Here is a 22,440-nt window from a genome sequence, read left to right on the forward strand (position 1 = left end):
AGCAGGTCTTGAATCCTGGCCTCTTGCTCTTCTCCACAGCCACCACTGTCCCATCACATGCACACATTAACCACAAAACCTGCTCCCTGCAGACAAGTGGGCACACAGGCTATGCAGTAATGAAATGGTGACACATCCTGCTGAGACCACCTCCCCTCAAGCACTACCTCCCCAAAGCAATCATAGCTTTTGGGCCCAAGTATCTTCAAGTCTTTGCTCCTAGCATGTCTCCTGACCACTTCCTTGAGATAGCAAAGACCTAGTACTGATCGAAAGTCTTTACGAAGTCAAGGTAAGTGTGGTGGTGCATATCTATGATCCCTGCAACTTTGGTGGCTGAGCTGGAGGATGATGGGTTCAAGGCCAGTCTGGGCCTTGATGAGAACTCATTAAAACAAAATGAAAAAATAAGTCAACACCTCCCCCAAAGTAACTTCTGTGCACAGAATAGTCAGTGCTAAATGGATGAAAATAAAACTCGAGAGTATTTTTTTGGAAATTGATTTTTAAAAATGGTTCTAAAATTAATCTTAAGAATGAGTGTTTTAAAAAAAATACTAAGATACACGGTACTCTTAAACTGATATACTGAATGGAAACCCTTTGTACAACTACCTTAAAATTTTTTAAATACATTATATAACAATAATATTTAAAACTGGTACTCACACGAGAGAAAATAAACTCAATAGATCCCTGGCACCCTATTTATTATATGTGCTTAGGGGTATAAAAATTTAATATGATAAAGGAGACACCAGAAGAAGGGGAACAATAGTGATTTCTCAATAAGAGGTATTGGAATTCTCAGTGATATTTTTTTCCTACCCTGCTGGGGACTGTACCCAAGGCCTATACATGTGAAACAAGCACTCTACCATTGAGCTACAGAGTTATTAACATTTTGAGGAAAAATGCTATTCCCCCTCAAGAGAATTTCTGATGGATTAAAATCAAATGTTATCTTATTGTAACAACATATATTAAAATTGAGTATGGTTTGTAGAGTAGGGCTAACATTTTAGATCCAGTAGACCAAAATGATCAGAAAATTGACACTTGATTACAAAATTAAATTTGTGTGAAACTATAACATAAATACAAAAAGGCAGACACAGTTGGAAATATTTTAAGCAAATGGTTAATATCTTTATTGTATTTAGAAAAAAACAATTCAAACAGATTATTTCACACAACTTGACAAGGAAAACATTTATCTCATGAGATAAATGGGCAAAGGGTACTACTACAGATGTTTTTCAAACAGTGACTCACACACAAAGAAATACTCAGTCTTATTTGTATGAAAAGAAACGTAAACCCAAACAAGTTAGCACACAATCTGAAACTGAAAATATCCCTTGCTGGTAAGATGAGGGACATTACTGGCAGAGCTACAGCCTCAGTCTACTGAAAGCTATAAGAATGCTCCTGGTTTTGGCCTGGTACTCAACTCTCTATTCCTAAGAAATAATTCAAGAAGTTGGTTGTTGTAGTATTACTTATAATGCTGGAAAACTGGTTATCACATAAATGTTGAACAAAGATAGTTATATGCATACTCACCAGGGTAAGATAATCTAGTCTATTATTATTATTATTAATTATTGCTAAGACTATGTAACAGAAAAACACTTGGATATTTCAAGTAAAAGGATATAATAACAAACATGCACTATGACAAGCTATCTTCATATTAAAATGGAATGGACTACATCAAGACAATAATTGTTATGATGAAGTAATGAGATCTCTAACTTGTGCTCCATTTGTTAGCTGTTTTATTGCTCTTGTAATAGAAATATTAAATAAAAAACAATCCACATTCTGTGTAAGCTGACGGAGCGTAGTATAAAGAGATGGTCACATGGGGAAGAAGCCAGTGAATCTGAAAGTTAAGACAGGGTGCAATTAGAAGCTAATCACCCGATTTTCCTTCCATCTGAGAAAGGATCTTCCTCTGTGCACAGGACTCACATTCTTCCACATGTGTAGGGTCATAGAAACATGGTGGCTCAGAGTGGGCAGAGCCCTCAGAGATCAGGTATGCCAACATCTTGCTAAGAACTAGAAGTATAACCCCCATTTCAAGTTAGCTTTGCCTTCTGGTTGAATACTGCCATGAACAGGGAGCTCAGCACCTTCATGAAGTAGCCTGCTCAGTCTGTTCTAATTCATGCTGGAAGCCTTTACACATGACACCTCTGACCTTCACACAAAGCAAGGCTTCCTAGTCAATAGCTTTCTTCCAACCAGGATTTAAAGCCACAAATCACAAACCAAAGGACTGTAGTGAATGGGACTATATTATTCTTTCTAGTAGACCAAATGACATTAAGTTCCAAATAGGAGACTATCTCTATTCATGGTGGAAAAATAGATTCTCAAAATTTGAATGAAGAAATGGATTTTACTGATTTTTTTTAACCGATTAAGATATAGGAGATGGATTCCCCCAAAGAAAGCACAGCTAGTTTGCCACACTTCTCTCTAAAATCTGCAGTCTTGGATTAAAAAACAGAATTTCAGTTCTCCTGAATACAGAAAGAGCTTCTCTGCAGAGATTTAATTAATTAATTTGAGAGTACTAGTGTTTGAACTCAGGGCCTTGGACTTGTTTGGCCCTTGCTTGGACTTGCTACACCCCAGCTCTTTTTGCTCTACGCATTTTTCATTAGAGTCTCATGTATACACCAAGGACAACATAGACCAAAATTCTCCTAATTGTACTTCCTGAATAGCTGGGATGACAAACAGGTACCACCATGTCCAGTGTTTTATTGGTTGAGATGGAGTCTTAGGAACTTTTGGTTGGCTCAGGCTGGCCTAGATCTCCACCTCCTGAGTAGCTAGGATTACAGATGTGAGCCACCACATCCAGCTCATATTTCTTATTCTACTAGTGCTTCTCCTTATTTCTAATCTTGGCAGAATAGGAAGGCTGATGAACTGGTGGTGATGGAGGGCTAGGCAGTTTCAGATATGAACTGCTTGGCTCTTTTATGGGTTGTCTGGACACTTATTTCTCTAGTAAAGAACTTAGTCCATTTTAGGTACATTTGCTGTACTTCATTAGAAGAGAATGCAAGTTGAACTTGGAAGGAATGCACATAAAAATGTACAATAGTGCTTCAGCCTCACACACATTTTGAAAGCAGAAGAAAACTGTGTGGAGATAACAGTCTAACCACATTTTGCAGCTGACACCAGGCAACAAAGTGAAGAGCAAGCAGGGGAGCAGGTCCTAGGCAAGATCGCAGCTCAGCTGCCCTCCTGAGGAACATGAAGGGCATGTCCTTCTCTTAGAAAGTAGAGAAAGCCTTCAGTGAGTGCTGTCGGATTTCTAGAGCAGCCAGCTGGTGTTCCCTAAAGCCTAGAGCAAGTCTGTTTGTGGGCTAATGACTGGAATGAGGGGGTCTTTCGTATGCCTGATTGCTCCCTGAGAGTAGCTGTGGGGTTGGAGTGAGGAGGTTAGAACACAGAGAATCTGGCCCTTTGTTACTCCTCACTGATGGCTTCCAAAAGCAGGCATGGCTGGCTGCACTGGGACAACAAGGCTCCTGGCTCAGAGCACACCTAAGTGGGGGCGCAACTTCCATCTCAACAGCTGGGCTGTCCCTTTGTGTGGGTTTCTTTTTCTAATCTAGGCCCCTACCTGAATCAAGAGGACCCTAAGCCAAACCAAGACTTGGTATAACCGGCCTCTCTGGAAAAGTACCCTATCCCTACCACAGCAATCCTCCAGTAGACAGTTTTCCACTGTTGACCGTATGTGCAGAGACTGGCAGTGACGGCGTGTCAGTGAGGAAGACCAACACTGTCTCCAAGTACAATAACATCTCCTTGAGAAGGAGCTGTCAGACAGCCTACCAGACCACGACCGACTCACTTGACTTTCTTATTATTAACAGCTGCCCACAGCTCATCACGACAGCAGGCCTCAGGCTAGGTGGCCACTCACACTCCCACTACAAATCATAGCCTTGCTCCACGTAGTCGTGAAGTTCAATATGCTAACAGTACTGACCTGGCCAAGATAAACTTAATGGATTTGGCTTAGTTTTTGGTGCCAAGTAATACACAGCTGATTAAGCCAGTTCACAGAGGCACTGAAATAGTCTAGTTATTCCTTGCCCCTATCCTCAGCTAGGCCGTGCTTACATTTCTGAGCAAGGAGCTGTACCCTGCAAAACAGCCTTTGACTTGCCAAAGCAGACAGTTGGTGTTAATACAGCTGTGACCCAGGCAGAAAACACCACAGCTTTCCTGCCCCTTAGGAGGAAAGACAAAGGGAAGTGAGCAAAGGGAAAGGCAGGAGAATGCCCGAGTGTTTGCTGACTGTGGGAACAGTTGCCAAATGGAGCTGAGTGGAGGCATTCCAGGGTAGCTGACAGAGGCCTTACCAGAAACTTGAACGAGAAAGGGAGGTGCGAACTTAGGACAGATACACTAAAGCTGAGTAGAGTAGAAAGATTAAAGCAAATTCTTAGTTACAGAAAAGTATCTTCATATGCACTTCCCACCTTTCCTCATCCTGTGTCATCTTATTAGGATTCAAATCTAGAATGGGAAATGTCAAGGGAAAATGTTAGTGAAGGAGGAAATGGCAAAGAAAAATATTTACTCCATGAAAACAAATATCCATGGAACACCTTCCATGTGCTGGGCCCTACGTCAGGATGGGTCTTCAGTGGAAAAGACTGGCCACCAGCTTCAGTCCAGAGAGGAAGGCAGACAAGGAACTGGAGAGGACATAATCAATTCTCTCTCAGCACCTTTGTCTCCTCCCTAGACAGTGGCCTGGATGACCAATTCCTGTGCGTATGCTGTGAGTGCGCCTCTATGTGTTTCTGAATTCTACCCTCAGAGTCTGGCTCTGCCTGCCCTGGAGAGGCAATCTATAGTTTTCCACCAGACTTTCCAGGTCATGCTTGTGATGAGTTGGGTCTGGGACCCTATCTCTGCTGACTAGAGGAGGAAATTTCTAGGTGGCATGAAGTACACACTGGGAAGGCATTATTGGATATATCCTGGGCTTCTGTCCGAGCCCCTAGGCATCCTCCTTGAAGCTGGCTCAGCATGTGTTAGGGGCTCTCTTCAGTGCGACACTAGTGACCTGAACAATTCTAGATTTTACCATTAGACTCTGAATTCTGAAGTGTTGTTTGCTAGTCATCTCCCATCTCCTGGTTTTGAGTATAAGAATGCACGTACGGCACGTATCTGGGGAGCCTGGAGATTTTTATGTATCTCTGAGCTCGACCCTGGGCTTAATATAGGCAGCATGACATATGAGTTGAACATCTACACAGATATGGCAGAAACCACATCCACATAGAGTGACAAAGACTTGGGCTGGAAAAGACAGAGCTGGAACCTGGCCTCTGGCTGCCAGTTGCATGACTTGCTCTAGCTTAGTGGGAGACTAGTCACTCACCCCATTTTTTCATGCATATGGCCTTACTCTTTTTTTTTTTTTTGGTGATACAGGAGGAGGGCGGGCTGAACTTCGGGCCTCGCACTTGCTAGGCGGGCGTTCTACCACTTGAGCTGTGCCTCCATCCCCTCATAGCTGCATTTTTGAATAGCAAATACAAGACATTTTAAAAGTTTCTCAGTGAGTTTGAAGGAAAATGTCCAGGGTTTTAGATCCACCAATATGTCCTGAAAGCAAAATTCCATGGCTCCCTGAAAATATTGCTTCTTTAATAGAATGAGGGCTTTATTTGATTTTAACTTTCTTCCTATTTTTAAGACATGCCTAGAATAAAGCCATGTTTCCAGGGATTGTGAAAGAACTGATGACAGAATTAATCTCTAACCTAAAGACAGTTAAGAAGCAAAGCAAGAAAGAAGTGACTTGAAATATTTAAAAAGGTCAAGAGCTCTCTCTTCCAAATGTGCTTTTTAAAGGTTTTTCTTCCTACTTTCAACTCAGAACGTGGGTACATGTGGGTGCAGGAGAGGGACAGGAACATTAATCTCTGGAAAAGACAGCCTCTAGGTGAGGCTTAATAAAAACGTGTTTGTTTTTATTCAGTTTGTTCGGCAAGCTCCAATTCCAAACCCAGTAGAGATATACTGCCACCTTGTGGCACTGGCTTACAACAGCCACAAGGCTGCTCCACTTTTACAAACCAAATTCCACATCCCTACAGACCACTCTCAGATTATCCGTAAAAACATCAGAAAGATCCTTAGCTCCCCCCCCCTGGGGGGGGGGGAGACATGCCTGCGATCCTAACACTTTAATACATCTTATGTCCAACATGAGCGACACATAGTGGGTTTTAAAGGTTCAGGCCAGTCTGGGATAGATAGCTAAACACTGTCTCAAAACGTCATTTAAAAACAAAGGAGGAGGAGGAGGAGGAAAGAATGTTGCTTTCTTATTTAAAGGGATCGTGAATGTCATTTTGGTTTCAAAAAGACCTCAGGTTGAAGGGTACCACGACGTTTATTTTGCCATCTGTGACAGGTTCATGTTGCAAGAGTCTAAACATAAAAAATTACCTTCAAAACCTGCCGCAACATTCTCACACAAACTAGGATATCTCACAAATAATAAAGTTCTTTCTTCAATATTCAATCTTTTCAATCTCATCCATGTCTTCAGGGTCCAGCTGCTTAATACTGCTGTCTAAAAGAATAAGAGAAAGAAATCAGTCTTACCCCTGCACTTAAATGGACCTTCATTCCAGCCAACTCTGAACATCTCTGAAAATACATATTCCTGCGGAATCTTGCCTGAGATAGGAACTCGAAGACAGATGGTGACTGAAGAAACCCCCAACATTAACTAAAGTAGCAGCAAAGCTACTAGACCACAGAGCACATACATCCAGCTTCCTTGGGGCAGAAAAAGGCCCCCGATGCAGACAAGCCTGGGAAGCATGAAGCATTTTCACTTCCCAACAAGACCGGGTCCTCAGCAGCTCACAGTGACACCAGCAGCCTTCATGGTTCCTTCTCCTCTCACACTCTGCAGTTAGCCTAGCACATAGCCAGGCCATAGTGGCAAGGGTGGTGGCATGGCATGCCAGTGAATGGACAGCACACATCCTGAAAACCTTTTAAAATTATATTCTAAACATCATCTATGTGCTTAGGTGCGCTTCCTGAGAGCATGCCCACTGCTTCCAACAAAGATTAAGCACCACTCCCCTAGAAGGGAGCACTCAATGTTCCTCTTGCCAAGCTCTCTAGGGTCTGAGGTAACCTGAGTAGTGGCCAACCAGGTGAGGTGACCCTTCAGGATCTCCTCAGTCCAGGGCCCCAGCAGGCTAGCCTGAACCCACCTGACTTATCAGATCAGGGGCTACAGATCTCAGAAATTCAGGATGGTTCTGAGAGGTTTTGACAAGAGAGGAACTGAAACTGAAAGAGGAAGTTAAGAAAAAAATAACACTAGAGGAATCTGTTACTTTGATTATGGTACATCTTTGTAAGATGTGAAATTTTCCAGACTCCAGAATGAGCTCCTATGAATTCCACTTTAGTATTCATTTATTTGTTTATTTGTCATAGGGCTTGAACTTGGGGCCTGAGCACTGCCCCAAAGCTCTTGTGCTCAAGGCTAGAACTCTACTACTTTGAGCCACAGTGCCACTTCCAGTTTTCTGGTGGTTAATTGAAGGTAAGAGTCCCATGGACTTTCTTGCCCCAGCTGGCTTTGAACTGTGACCCTCAGATCTCAGCCTCCTGAGTAGCTAGGATTACAGGTGTGAGCCACCAGTGCCTGGCTCAGTTTTTTTTTTAAACTATCACATAAGAGTTGTTTAATCGACTGTTCCACAGTAAGACTCTGGACATGTGACTTGGAGGCCCTGTACCATGGCTTCTGCTCCACACTCTCCTGGGCCTCTCCATCTGATCCTCCTGGTACACATGGCTCCATTAGTAAACAGAAGGTCTCAGCCCCAGCTGGGGAAGCAGTGCTACTTACTGAAGTGGTCCTGGATTTTCATGAGCAGGGGCAGCTTTTCCACTTCAATCATGTTGAAGGCAAGGCCTTTTTTCCCAAAGCGTCCTGTCCGCCCTATGCGGTGGAGGTAGGTCTCATAGTCTGGCTCTTCTGCTTGGTTTATGGGGAGATCAAAGTTCACAACAATTGTGACCTGCTTCACATCAATCCCTAGGAGAGGAAAACACTGTAGTCTTGCAATCATCCTCACAGGACACAGCCTCTCAAGAACCACATTTGCCAAGGGAACTGTCATTAATGGAGACAATTTGGAAATCAGACCTGGCTTGATGACACTGTAATAGGTACTTTGGGCCAGGCAGTTGGTACATGCTGTGGTATCTATGGTGCTGCACAGAGTGCCAATAAAGGCAAATTACATGTACAAAGCATGTGTGCATGCTGGAGGCTGGAGGGGGAGGCAGAGGTGCCCTTAACCAAGCCTACAGAGGTCTGTACTTGGGGCTTTTTGCCCTTGATGGAATGACTTCTCTGCTCCATTCCGTCATCAAGTCTTTTTTATTCTTTGCCTCAACTGCTCTCACAATCCACATGGGCTTCCCTCCCACCTCTTCCACCATTCCTCTAATCCCTCCTGTGATAATCACTGAAGCAGAGGCTGGTGCGCCTGTGCTCAGTCCCACACACCTGAGCCTGCCTTTAAAAGCTCTCACCTCTACTGTTGCCCAGGAAGACTTCTGTACTCTCCAGACCTTCCATCCACCAACAAACAAGCTGTGTGGGTCATAATCCTTGTCCTGTCCTAAGTCTATCCTAGAGATCTCTGAATTGTCTTTCTTCTAGGGGCTGGTATTGTGCTGTTCAATAGGGTAACCATTAGCTCCATGTGGCTATTTAAATTTACTAATCTAATTCATTAGTCACATTAGCCACATTTCACATGCTCAAGAGCCATAGATGGTAGTGGCTACCAACAGGACAGCACAGAATAGAACACAACAGAACATTTCCACCAGTGCGGAGCCCAGCATCTACTCCCAGCACAGCAGACTGAATTCTATTGGGTGAACTCAGAATGAACCGGGGAACACGACTTGAATGTGGCGTCCAAGAAAGGATATGGAATGGAGGAAGAAAGCAGGAGGCCTAGCTATTAATAAAACAATGACCTTCCTCCCACCAATAGTCAATAGCCTTAAAACGGGAAATACCTCAGAGACATGCCACATTATTATTAGAGAATGAAAATGAGAAGAACAAGGAGATACTACTATATGTCTAGTGGATTGTTAAAGTCATAAACAATGCCATATCAGTTACAAGCAAAGGTGCCTAGCAACAACTCCCTATACTGCCGGGGGAGGCAAAATGATCCAGCCATAGTGGACAAGTTGAATAGCTTTGTATAAGGCTAATCACACTTGTCATATGATCTACAATTCTACTCCTAGGTATTTACCCCAAAGAAACGAAAACATGTCTACACAAAGACCTACACATAAATTTTTATTGCAACTATATTCAAAAGAGCCCAACTGGAAATAATTCAAATATCCAACTGGTGAATGAAGGAACTATCAATGAAACACTATGAGCAATAAAAAGGAATGGACTATTGATATACTGACAATGCTGGCAAAGCTCAAAAGCATTGTTAGGTGGAAAGGCCAGACACAAAGGCTACACAATGTATGATTTAATTTGTGTGGCATTCTCTGAAACAGAGAATAGATACAGAAATCCAAATGGGGATGTGCCAGGGGCCATGTGACAGAAAAGAGACTAACTGCACAGGGACTTGAGGAAATGATACAATGTTTTGTATTTTGATCACAGCGATAGTTCCATGACTGGTATGTACTTGTCAGAACCTCACTCAACTTCAAGAGTGAATGGCATCCTATGTAAATTATACCTCAACACTTGACTTTAAACACACACACCTCGAGCACAAACATTGGTCGTTATAAGAACCTTCTCTTTCCCATCCCGAAACCTCTGAATGATGGAAGCTCGCTGCTCCACTGTCAACTCCCCGCTTAACAAGGACACCTGGTGGCCATCCTGCATCATCTCCACAGTCAACCACTTGGCATTTCGACGGGTCTAAGTGAAAGACAAAATTGAACACAGTCAAGGCACCCAGATGAGGGGGTGGAGATGGGCTGCAGAGAAACCAGAATGGGGGGGGGGGGTGTGCAAAGAAACTAGAATGGAGCTGGGGACACATCTTGCCTGTGCTTCTCAGCATCATACCCTCTTAACCAGTCAACAGGCTTTCCAAGAATGCTCGCCATGAGCCAAGCATCTGGCTAAAATCTTCGCAGGCATTATGGGCATGGCTATCATAACACTTTAACTAAGTAGCTACCCTGAAAAAAATTAAAAAGACAAAACATTTCCATAACATAAGAAATGTTAAGTAGCTTACCCAAGTTTACATGGCTAGCCTGAAGCAGAGCTGAGCTTTCTTTCACTCTATGTTTTCAGTGCTGTCCTTGGGCCTGGCAGGTACCAACCGACTACAGTACACTGGTGGAGGTGGAGGTGAGTGGGAGACGAGGCCCCTCCCACCCCAGGCAGCTTAGAGTAGTCAGATGACAGGGAGAAAATAACTCAAGTAAGCATGACAATGTCAGTCAGCAAAGATAAACAAAAATAAAAATAGACCTGAAAATAAACAGGGTGATGCTACCTACACTAAGGAACATCCTTAAATAAGTGATAAATGGTACCTATAAAAATTATAGTTGGGTGCCAGTGGCTCACACCTGTAGTCCTAGCTACTCAAGAGCCTGAGATCTCAGGAATGTGGCTGGAAGCCAGTCTAGGTGGGAAAATCCAGGAGACTCTTATCTCTAATTAATCACCAGAAAACCTGAAGTAGAGCTGTGGCTCAAAGTGGTAGAGCATTAGCCTTGAGCAAAAAAAGCTCAGGGACAGCACTCAGGCCCTGAATTCAATCCCCATGACTGGCAGCAACAACCAAAAAACTACAGTAACTATCAATCCAAATGGGGATATCAGAAGCAGTCTCTGTAAAATACAGATCTCTGATTAGAGCTACTCTGAAGATGAAGCTAGAGAACATTTAACAAGTGCTGAACACCTCCACCCGAAGGGTACATCTAGGCACAATGAAGACATCCAGCGAGTTTACCTGGCAGAAGATGATGGCCTGGCCAATGGTGATGCTGCCATAAATGTTGCACAGAGCTTGGTATTTATCTGTCCTGTTCTCACACAGCACATAGTACTGTCGGATGTTGTTCAGGGTCAGCTCCTCTTTGCGTAACTTGATAACATTGGGGTCAGGAATGATTCGCTCAGCGAACTGCCACACAGAGTCCTCGAAGGTTGCTGAAAAAAGGAGCATCTGGCATTCGGAGGGCAGGGCTCTGCAGGAGGGAAGGGAAGATGGCTGTCAGCTGCTCCCTACTAACCTGCAGACATGAGATGCTGTCTGCAATGAGAAATTCACCTCTGAATGTCCTGTCCCTCTTTGCTGCCAAGAAAATGCCACAGGGAGCTCAGAACAAAGTTGAGGTACATGTTCTGGAGGGTCTTGAGGCTTCTCATGCCAATTTCCTGCTCAGGTGAGCTGGGGGGAGGGTACAGATGCTCTATGTGGTTATAATTGCACATGAAAGTAAATGGGGGCAATGCTCACATAGACTAGACATTAGATTGCAGATGTTCTTTATCTTGGGAGGGAAAGAACAGCATACACAACAATTGACTTTCAGGAATGGGACAATCAGAAGGGAACCAGTTATGTGCAGTAACTAAAATGTAAAAGGAGCCCAAAATGAATACAGGTACATAAAGTTGAAAAAATGTGAAATGAGCCAGGTGCCAGAGGCTCACACCTATCTACAATTCTAGTTACACAAGAGGCTGAGATCTCGAGATGGCAGTTCAGAGCAAGCCCTGACAGGATATTCCATGAGACTCTTTATCTGCAAGTAACCACCAAAAAGCCAGAAGTGGAGTTGTCTCAATAGTAGAGTGCCAGCCTTTAGTGAAAAAGCTGAAGGACAGCATCAAGGCCGAGTTCAAGACCCCAGAATGCATACACACATATACACATGTGCACATACACATACATACACATGCTATATATATGTATATATATATATATATATAGTGCATATATATAGTGTATGTATGTAAAACGGACCCTTGGAGCTAGCAGTCAGGAAGGAGGTTAAGTGTGGGGACATAAAGGGCCAGTGACAGCAGCAACCCTCCAAAGCCTGTGAGGTGCTGTAAATAAAATCCTTTATCTAGGCGTGGTCACACAGCATGGCCACTAGGGGGGATCTCACTGCACCATAGATTGGGGAGTCATATGCATTCTTCTCAACATAGTTTCTACATCAATAAAAATGTCAACGATAGCCAGGTGCTGGTGGCTCACGCCTGTAATCCTAGCAACTCAGGAGGCTGAGATCTGAGAATCACGGTTCAAAGCCAGCCTGGGAAGGAAAGTCTGTGAGACTCTTGTCTCTAATAAACCACTAGAAAACTAGAAGTGGTGCTGTGGCTCAAGTGGTAGAGCGCTCGCCTTGAGCTGAAGTGCGTAGGGACAGCGCCCAAGCCCAGGATTCAAACCCCACGACCGATAAAAAAAAAATGTCAACCATATACAATTTATCTTTAAACTGATACATAAAACATTAAAAAATTATATTAATGGGATACCATGTGAGACCTGTATACACTATATTGTATTTCAATCAGGTTCAACTTAACGATCTCACCATTTTCTTACAGTTGAAAACTTTCAGCATGCTTTTTCCTTTTGAAATGTACAGAAGGTTAGTGCCACCTACAGTCACCAAAAAAGACAGAACTTTTTGGTCCCATCTAGCTATAATTTACCCATTGACCAATATCTTTCCAGCTCTCCCTCCTTGCTATTCTTTCCAGCCTCTGGAAACCACTAGTCTACTCTAATTTTCCATGAGACTGACCTTTTAGTATAGTTACTATGTAGAGCAGTATGGTAGGTCCTCAAAATATTAAAAATCCAACTGTCACATGATCCAGCAATCCCACTACTGTGTGTGTGTGTGTGTGTGTGTGTGTGTGTGTGTGTGTGTGTGTGTGTGTGTGTGTGTGTGTGTGTGTGTGTGTGTGTGTGTGTGTGTGTGTGTGTGTGTGTGTGTGTGTGTGTGTATACAAAGAAAAAGAAATCTGTCTAAGAGGTATCTATGCTCCCACAGTCACTTCAGCTCTATTTACAACAGCCAAGAAATACAAACAACTAAGTGGCTATCCATGGATGAATCCATCAATTCATCTACTGAGGAAAGGAAGGACAACGTGCTGCACATAACAACGAAATACTAACCATTAAAAGAATGAAGTCCTGTAATTTGTGAAGTAACAAAAATGGTACTGGAGATCATTATGTTAGGTGAAATAACCAGGCATAAAAAGACAGTTATCACATGATCTCACTAAAAGTGCCAATGTCTCAAAACGAAATAAACAAAGGAGTCCAGGGAGAAACTACTTCTTTTGAGACGGAAGAATAAACTACAGCATTATCAGGGAATGAAGAGGTCTATGGTCCACGGATTCCCAAACATTAGTTTAAGGCCTGGGGCACAGATCATCTGGGGGTTTTGAAATAATGATCTGTAAGATCAACTGTGGTAGAGTGTCTATCTATATGCATTATCCTCTCAGCTCCCAACATCTGTTCATGTGATAAAGAGATAAAAAAGACTCTAGTCTACAAAACATGGAAAACACAAGAGGAGAAACTTGTGGACAAGATATTTCAACACATTTTTGGAAGCTGGAAAAGAATGCTAAATGATAAAGAGAGTGAAACAAGAGTATGGGGGAGGGGGAGTGTAGTTGTGGAGATGGGAGGGAAGGGATGGTAGGGGGGAAAACAAAGGAGGAGGCAACAATGCTTGATAAGAGATGTACTCATTACCTTGCTCATGTGATTGTAACCCCTCTGTACAGCATTTTCACAATAAAAAAACTTATTTTTTAAAAAAAGAGTATGAGAGCTTTAGAGCAGAGAGAGGAAGAAAGGAAGCCAGCAGCTTGCTCAGATGCATGGGGAGTCCTAGAACCTGACACTGCAGAGGCCAGATGACTAGGAGGAAAGGGATGAAAATTAAATACATGTCAGAAGACAGCAAGAAAATTCTGAATACACATTCTGGGACCTCTCAGCCATCTGCTACCTCCTAATTTTCACTGGAAAAAAGATAATAAAGAGCTGGCATTCTAAGGCCTGCCTGGCTAGTTCATTCCAAGGAGATATTTTACACAAATCAACAGAAGGAAAAGAAATATGGGCTATTCTGCAGAACACATTGGACTTGAAGGTTAAGTATGAAAAGTTTAAGACATCTCAATAATTGTTATCAGGCACTTGTTGAAATTTTTGGTCTCTCCATCCCTTCCCCTTTCCCTCCCTCCTTTTCTTGGTGCTGGGGATTGACCCTAGGCCACTGTACGTGCAAGGTAAGGCTCTATCACTGAGGTATTCATTCACAGTGCCGCACCTGCTTCTTTGTAAAATATGGCTATTAGGGTGAGCATTATTAGTACTTAAGGGTAAGGCAGTTAAAAGAGGGTATTTACTTGGGTTGGGCAGGGACTAGTGCTTTTCATGACAAGCATTTCAATACTATTTAGCAGTAGAGACTACTTTATTATAAATAAATGATAGATTCCTAAATTCTCTCCCAGAAATTCTGGTTCAGTGAGTCTGATGTTGGGGCTGGTAATCTTGACAGAGAGGCCTGGGAAAATAATAGGGTTTTCTTACAAATTAGTGGATAAGTCAGGACTAGACCTGATTTCAGTTATTGTGCTATTCTGTTATTCATTACATCCTCAGTAGAACTTTAGAACTTTGCTTAGAATATAAAAGACTACTGGCAAGTGTGGCGCAAACCCACTGAAAATATTTCATCTGTAAGTCTGTGTTGCAAAAATAACAAAGGTAAGATGTAAGCTGAGTAACTGTTATGGGAAGCAGACAAATGAAATTTCCCATAAATTCTGAGAACCCAGGAATAAAGATGAGTCTAAAGGTTACCTTTGAATACGAATGCTCTGATCTGAGAATCCTTGTGTGTCAATCATTACATCGGCTTCATCCAGGACAAACACACGAATCTTAGTCAAATCAATCAATTTTCGCTTGAAACACCAATCTAGGACGGTCCCAGGAGTGCCAATTACAATCTGTTTGGTGACTTCAGTGCCTCTAGGAACTGGGGGAGAAAAGGATTTTTAAGCTCTCTTTTAGATGCAAATAGCTTCTCACAACCAGTTACAGGTCAGGGCAACGCAGTGTGAAGCTTAGAAAGAAGAGCACAGTTCACAGTGACTTTCCAAGTGTAATACCTGAGGTTCACAGGTTGTTTTTGAGTTTTTAAGTTTCAGGATAAATTCCCAAGTTTCTACGATTATGGTAACAGTCCTACATATTCTGCCTACAGTATCAGCTACTCAGGAGGTTTATTTCACAAGTAAGATCTGCCTGGGCACCACAGTGAGATGCATTCTAAAACAAGAAAAATCCACATGCAAGAATTCCACTGGCCCATACTAGCACACCTGTGAAAAGTACAAAATTTTCTCTAAATGGAAAACCAAAATGCCTACCACTCAGTTACATAATTATGGAATATTATGAAATGAAGCCAAGAAGAATGAATAGTGTGAAAAACATTCTGTCATTTTTGTAAACAGTGACACAAACATGTACTTTCTTTTTTCCAGTCCTGGAGCTTGAACTCTGGGCCTGAGAGCTGTCCTTGAGCTTTTGCTCAAGGCTAGCACTCTACCACTTGAGCCACAATGCCACTTCAGCTTTTTCTGATTAGTTTATTGGAGATAAGAGTCTCATGGACTCAGCCTCTTGAGTAACGAGGTTTGCAGGTGTAAACCACCAGTGCCCAGCATTTGTATGTTGTTATATGAGCAAAAGCCAAAGGCTTGCCTGTTTTCAATACTTTTTTCAATACTTTTCGGATTAATTTTTGGGCAAATCAGCACAACTTTCACTTTTGCCTTCTAATCTTCTATCTTTTAGTTTTTCCATAATTATGTAATCCTTTAATTAAAAATAAAAGCATTTCTGCACACATCATGCAAATTTCAAAGGAAAGAATATATAAGGGCATCCTTTTTCAGGGGATAGAAATGACATATCCTTATGTTCCAGGAATGGTGCTCAATGCCTACTCCACCTTGTTTCACTCAAGTCTAACAACTCTACAGTCCAAGTGCCATTAGAGATGAGAAAGCACAGAACTTGTAAAGCCTTATTAGCGGGAAGGCTAGATTTTAAAATCCAGCCAGCATAGGCTTCCTGGCACATACTTCGGTTCCCTCGAATGGCATACATCACTTCAACATCCACGCAGAACTTTCCCATCCGCTCAACTACACGGCCAGTCTGCAGAGCTAATTCGTAAGTAGGAGCAAGGCAGAGGCACTATAAAACAGAGAAGAGGGGAAGAGAAAGTCATAGAAAACACAGTTTCAATTTGAATGACAGTTACAATTTATATAGGGAGAAACTCAAGAGTTGACATTAGAGATTTTGATTGAATAAAATGTTATAAAGTGAATACGATTTAACTGTTCATACAGCTGAGGAAAATGCTGAGAGAAAAGAGTAACTGATGGAGAAAGTCATCTCTTATATATGCCTTCCTAAAGGATTATTTAGAAATGCAAGTTATTCGTTATCCTTTTTACATGGGAAAACAATGGGATATAGAAAGACTGGGACTCAATGAGAGAGAGAAGGAAAGGTAAATCATAGCTTGAGCACAATCCCCATCACCTCTTACCTGCTTTAAGAGCGGAACACTTTCTACTTGATCCAGCCCATTTCTCTCTCCCTCTTTCCCTCCCTCTCTCCCTCCTGGAATAGTATTCCCCAAACTCTCATTTGTTGTTCTATATCCTGTAAAAATGGCAGTGGTTGATGAATGAAGATTCTGATGGGGAAAAAAACCCATTTATGTGCCTCAGCTAGGGACCTGTGTCAAAGTGCAAGTAATACTCTGCACACCAATTTTCCAACATGTGCTCAAGCACAACACATCTGGAATCATTTTGGCTGACAAAATCAAACCTCAGATGCTCAGATATAAATTTCACTACCTTGTCCCCTGGCTTTGACCAGGGACATTTATAGTTTATCTTAGGTACTGGAAATGGAAGTTTTCTGGAAAAGCCCTTGTGTTCCTACAGCCTTAGCATGTATGGGCAATCAGCTTGTGAAATGAATCAGTGAGCACCCTTTGGAAAAAGGGAAGATGACCAGATGTTTTGCATGAGTGGAAGCTAGGTTAGAAAATAACATGCTGAATGCCAGTCTTTGATCAACCAGCTTGACTATGCCACCTCTGGAAAGTGTCAGCTTCCTTGTCTGCTTCAGAGAGGTAGGCTGTGTGACCTTGTGCACCTGGACAGCATCCTTCATGCTTACTTTATGCTAAGCACAAAAATAGGTGCTAAAATACATATTTTTTCTACTGAATCCCAATGATACTTGAAGAAAGCATTCACCCACTCATTCTTTCCTTCAGTGCTTACTGAGTGGTTTCTATTTAGGCACTCTGCTGGGTGTTAAGATTCAAGGACAAACAGATCTACCTTGCCGAATGCCTTCAGACATGCTACATTTGCAGACTAGGAAACAGACTTGCCTAAGCCATTCATCTGGCTGGTCAGTGGAGAGGCTGGGACTGAAACCAGTAAACTATAAAGCCTGTGTCCAATACTCTATGCATTTATGATAAACACCTATTCCACAAACTAATGTATCACATAGTCATCATATACTTGCAATAAGATCACCTGTTACAAAAATCCCATTAACATTACAAGGATTCTCACTTTTCCCACAGCCCTTCCATACCTGGGGGAATAATTCCAAGGCGTTCACTCTGCTTAGCATGGCCAAGACAAAGGCAGCTGTCTTTCCTGTTCCAGACTGGCTCTGTGCTATGAGGTTCTGGGGTCTATACAAAAGAGAAGACCACTGGGCATAAACTGAATACAAGAGCTTGAGCATAAATTGAAGAGACCCAATCAAGTTGAAATACCACTACCCTGGAAACTCACGGATGTGCCAGCATCATAGGGAGAGCCATCTCTTGGATTTTAGATGGCCTATTAAATCCCATTGCATAGATCCCTTTTAGTAACTCTTCCTTTCTGTCAAAAAGAAAAAAGTCAAACTTGAAGCCTATGGTTGGTCATTAATATGCATATTCTAGTAGCCTTCAGAAATACATACTGGAAAGGTGTGAGTCCAACTATGCAACTATAAAAGTAATATTTAGACATACATCATTTAGGTCTGGGAATGTGGCTTGGTGGTAGAATGCTTGCCTAGCGTGCATGAAGCCTTGGGTTCAATTCCTCAGTACCACAGAAACAGAAAAGGCCAGAAGTAGTGCTGTGGCTCAAGTGATATAGTGCTAGCCTTGAGCACAGAGACTCAGGGACAGTGCCCAGGCCCTTAGTTCAAACCCCAGGACTGGCAAAAAAAAAAAAAAAAAAGAAAAAGAAAAGGAAAGAAGGAAGGAAGGAAGGAAGGAAAGAAAGAAAGAAAGAAAGAAATCATTTATACCTTACAACTTCCAAACATACAATTATGTCTCTACAGCTGGATCATGAAAACAATAAGGCACACTGTGAGCCTAGACTAAAGATAGCAGTAAGGGCCTAAAACTGAATTACTAAATTTTAAAAAAAAAGTCATCTGAAGCTGGGCACTGGTAGCTCACACATGTAAACCTAGCTACTCAGGAGGCTGAAATCTGAGGGTCTCAGTTCTAAGCCAGCCCAGATAAGAAAGTCCATGAAACTCCAATTAACCATCAGAAAACCAGAAGTGGCTCTGTGGCTCAAAGTGATAGAGTGCTATCCTTTAGCAAAAAAGCTCAGGGACAGTGCCTGGCCCAAATTCAAGCTCCTTAATTGACAAAAAAAATCATCTGATAAAAGGAGAATTGTCAGTTTGGCAAAGGAGTTATATTTTCTACATCAGCAGAAAACTAAATGACACTTATGGTTTAATTCCTTTCTAAGAATAACACTGAGCTCTTTAACAGTAATTTTCTGAAAATACAAAAATTTTTTTTTCTTTTTGCTTATGTGGTGCTGAGTAATCGAACCCAGGGCCTCATGCATGCAAGGCAAGCGCTCTACCACTGAGCCACCTTCCCAGCCCCTGAAAATACAAAATTTTATTGAGGTGATTCTTTTATTACTTTTCTCAGACTCATTCATTGTCATATTACCTTATCTTGAGGCAGTAGTATTAAATGTATCTTTCAGTAACTCTGAGAAAAAAGCAGGCAGGACCACTTCTATCTTTAGTGACACACACATGTGGATGTTCCTAAGTTGGTAGATTAACTGGTAGACCAGCAGCTACATTTTAATATAGGTAGGCCACTCCTCTCATTTAAAAAATGGGCATAACGAATTTGGATTTTTACCCTTTTTATAAGTCATATGTTAGCAAAGCAGGGTTTCCTTTTGGGAGTCAAATATTGGGTGTCCCTTCCCCTTGCCAAACTAGGACCCTTGCAATGAAGACCAAGCCTGAGAGAAGGAGAAATAGGAATCAAGTCACTTCTACTATAGTTATCAAATAAGGCATTTGAGACCAGTTCTCTACCGTGAAAATGAACTTATATAACAAAGGTTGGCAGTTGTGAGCTAGGGAAAGTCCTGGGACAAGTAGCCCTGCAGCTGTTTAGACTCATCAACAGGGCCCATGAATCATGGGCAAGAGGTCTGTCTGGACTAATCCCATGGCTGGCTTGCCAAAATATTACTAAATTAGGCTCAACCAGCCCATTGTGCATGATGGACAGAAGGGGTTGATAACACATTTATAACTTTCTCTTTTTGTTAAAATATATTTCTTTAATCCATTTGATAAATTCCCAGAGAATAGAAACACCCTTGCACAAATTACTCGTTTTACTATTATATGAAATAAAGTATCATTAGGAATGTAAAAGCTTCTAACTTATCTACAGAAGGATGAGGGAGGGTGTGTGTGATCGAAGCCACTGAATCTGGAATGGGCTATCGGGAGTTGGCAATATGGCAGTGCCTGACTCAATGTCTTGTTTTACTGCAAGATTAAAATATTTTGACTGTATAAGGAGTGAGAACCAGTGGGAGAGAAGGGTGACAGGAAAAGTATAAGGGTGGAGAATATGAAGTTCCTCATACACATGTATGAAAATCCAGTATCAAAACCTATTAAAATTGTTCATAAAAAGGGGGAGGGAAGAGTAATAGAGGGAGTGAATTTGACCAAAACCCACTATAAGCATGAATGAAAATGCCACAACAAAATCCCTTTATGTATGGTAATAAAATGATTAAAACATTATGTTCTCAATTTGTTAGGAAACTAGGGTAACCTAGTGTCTTTCTTAGCTCTATTTTAATTACATGCAAAACATACACATCCATTTTCATAATGAAGAGTAGAAAACAAGAGATCCTGAGGGCTTTCATTATTAGCATTTACTCACAGCCGCAGCTCTTCAAATGTTTTTACTGAGTAGAGTGGAGAGCTGGGATCTTTTTGCAAGACTTCCACTCGGTGACTGGATTCTATTAAGGACTGGCGGATTAACTTGTTTAAGAGTGAATTCGCTGCTAAATCCACTAGAAAAGCAAAAATAAAAAACAGGGACATCAACCCTCCTGAGTAGCATCTAATGAATTGCCTCTCCTACTCAGTGGTTGCCTATTAAGCTATGGAACCTACTCAAATCTTTCTTCTAGTAAAGGTTCTAGAAAGAATGAGAGTACTTAAAATTCCTTCTTTCATAAAGATCCAGTTTCTAATGTTACTGTACCACACCAGCCACTAACCTTAAGCAAGCGAACATCTATTGCCACCAGACCCAACCATTCCTTGCCAGCTACAAATTTTTAGCCCTCTAGTTCAACTTCCTCTAAAAAAAAGAATATTCCTCTTCTGATTGGACATGACTTCTGATACTACTCACAAACAAGACTTGAAACAACAATAGTTTTTTACTCAATCGAGATATGATTCATTCATATTGCCAAAGGTGATGATAAACTGAAACAGACTGTTAGGAGATACACACAGGTAAATCTGTCTCCTACCTACGTCATCTTCATCATCGTCTTCCGCATTATCAAGAGAGGTATCTAAAAGGATAGAGAAACAATAAATGTAAAGATAAATGCTGATTAGAAATACATACTGCACGCTTCCATTTTTTTTTCTTCCAGATTCTATGGTGTATATAGACAGAGAGTCATCTAGTGCAAGAGTAAAGTGGGAAGATAGGAGAAGGTCATGAATGTAACTTTAAGGGAGCCAAAGGTAGTTCAGCTGGCAGGTACATGATGAAAGTAATGGTTTTTGTTTTTTTTTAAATTAATTGAGGCCAGTCTGCTTTATCCTAACAACACTCACCTATATTTGGGACTGTGGTACTCTTAATACCCCGAAGGTTCTTCCGGGGGTGGATGAGATTTGAAAACTATTAAAAGACACAAATTTCAACCAATATTAGGAAGCAAGCCATCAAGCAGCCCAGTGCTCCCCTGTAACAGGGGCTGGAAGGGGTCAGGGGGGAAAAAAAAAACCAAACACCCCAGAACTTTTTCCTTTGCAATGTTCAGTATTTCCAAATAGGTCTCCTGTATGAATCATATTAATAAAAAAGAAAGAAAGGAGGGGGAAGACTTTCTGTCGTCCCTGCACAAGAAATTCCTCCTTGTAAGGCCTCTAGCTTAAATGAAGGCAGTGCCGGGGGCGTGGAGGTGTCTCAGCACCCAGAGGGGTGGCGGCTAGGGAAGCAGCGTTGGCAGACAGGATGGAAGGCCAGCTTTGGTCGAATCGGGTGAACAGAAAACTCCAGTAGAGTCAGGACCAGGAGCTCCTCTCCCTCCCTGGAGGTCCAGGTGTCTCCATTTTCCCCTTTCAAACCCCAAAGGTCTCCTCTCTGGGCATCTCTGCGGCCCTCTCCCCAGCGCCCCCCCCACCTCCCCACCCCACCATTTAACACCCCCATTCCAAACACTCGCCGGGCTCGCCCTCTCCCAGCACATTCCCCCCGGAGGGTCCCAGGCCCAGCCGTCCTCCCCGCCACCCCCCCAGCCTCCAGCCCCCCTCTCCCCCCCCCAACCCCGTCCCCTCTACCCTCCCCTGCTCGGTGGCGGTTACATGGCTGTTCAGCCGCTCGTTCTCCGCCGCCCCGGCGTCGCCTCCCCAAAGTAACGACGCCATAGCTGCTATGCCAGCGCCGCCGCTCCCGCCCCCAGCACGTGCTTCCACCTCAGGCGCGAGGCCGCGCTCGGCCCGGCTCAGCGGCCAATGGGATCGCGCAGGGGGCCGGCTTAAACTCCGCGGCCGCCCACGGCGCGGCGCGCGCAGGCGCAGAGATCCTTCTCCTCCGCGCGGAGGGGGCGGAGGGAGCGGAGAGCGTGGAGGGCACGGG

At 42.6% G+C, this 22,440-nt stretch overlaps 1 protein-coding gene across 3 annotated transcripts; it reads right to left on the bottom strand.

Annotated features, from left to right (window-relative positions):
- Positions 1 to 1,195: 1,195 nt before the first annotated feature.
- Ddx25 (DEAD-box helicase 25) lies at positions 1,196 to 22,288 on the bottom strand. 3 transcript variants are annotated; one of them, XR_011370132.1, is made up of 13 exons: positions 22,167 to 22,288; positions 21,414 to 21,480; positions 21,098 to 21,142; positions 20,491 to 20,626; positions 18,050 to 18,142; positions 17,844 to 17,946; positions 16,292 to 16,406; positions 15,000 to 15,177; positions 11,085 to 11,322; positions 9,868 to 10,030; positions 7,946 to 8,134; positions 6,514 to 6,640; positions 1,196 to 1,888 (listed from the first exon to the last, which is right to left on the bottom strand). XR_011370132.1 is itself a non-coding variant. In XM_070013471.1 (12 exons), the coding sequence occupies exons 1-12, from the start codon at positions 22,227 to 22,229 to the stop codon at positions 6,579 to 6,581; spliced, it is 1,452 nt and encodes a 483-aa protein (XP_069869572.1). In that variant the 5' UTR covers positions 22,230 to 22,288; the 3' UTR covers positions 1,196 to 6,578. The 3 variants fall into 3 exon arrangements, 2 of the variants coding, with proteins under 2 accessions (XP_069869572.1, XP_069869573.1); XM_070013471.1 differs by having other exon boundaries at positions 1,196 to 6,640; XM_070013472.1 differs by lacking the exon at positions 21,414 to 21,480 and having other exon boundaries at positions 1,196 to 6,640; positions 22,167 to 22,269.
- Between the last annotated feature and the right edge of the window lie 152 nt (positions 22,289 to 22,440).

Source organism: Dipodomys merriami, unplaced genomic scaffold, assembly GCF_024711535.1.
Source record: "Dipodomys merriami isolate MVZ:Mamm:240054 unplaced genomic scaffold, mDipMer1.0.p SCAF_91, whole genome shotgun sequence".
In the NCBI taxonomy this organism is placed as follows: domain Eukaryota; kingdom Metazoa; phylum Chordata; class Mammalia; order Rodentia; family Heteromyidae; genus Dipodomys; species Dipodomys merriami.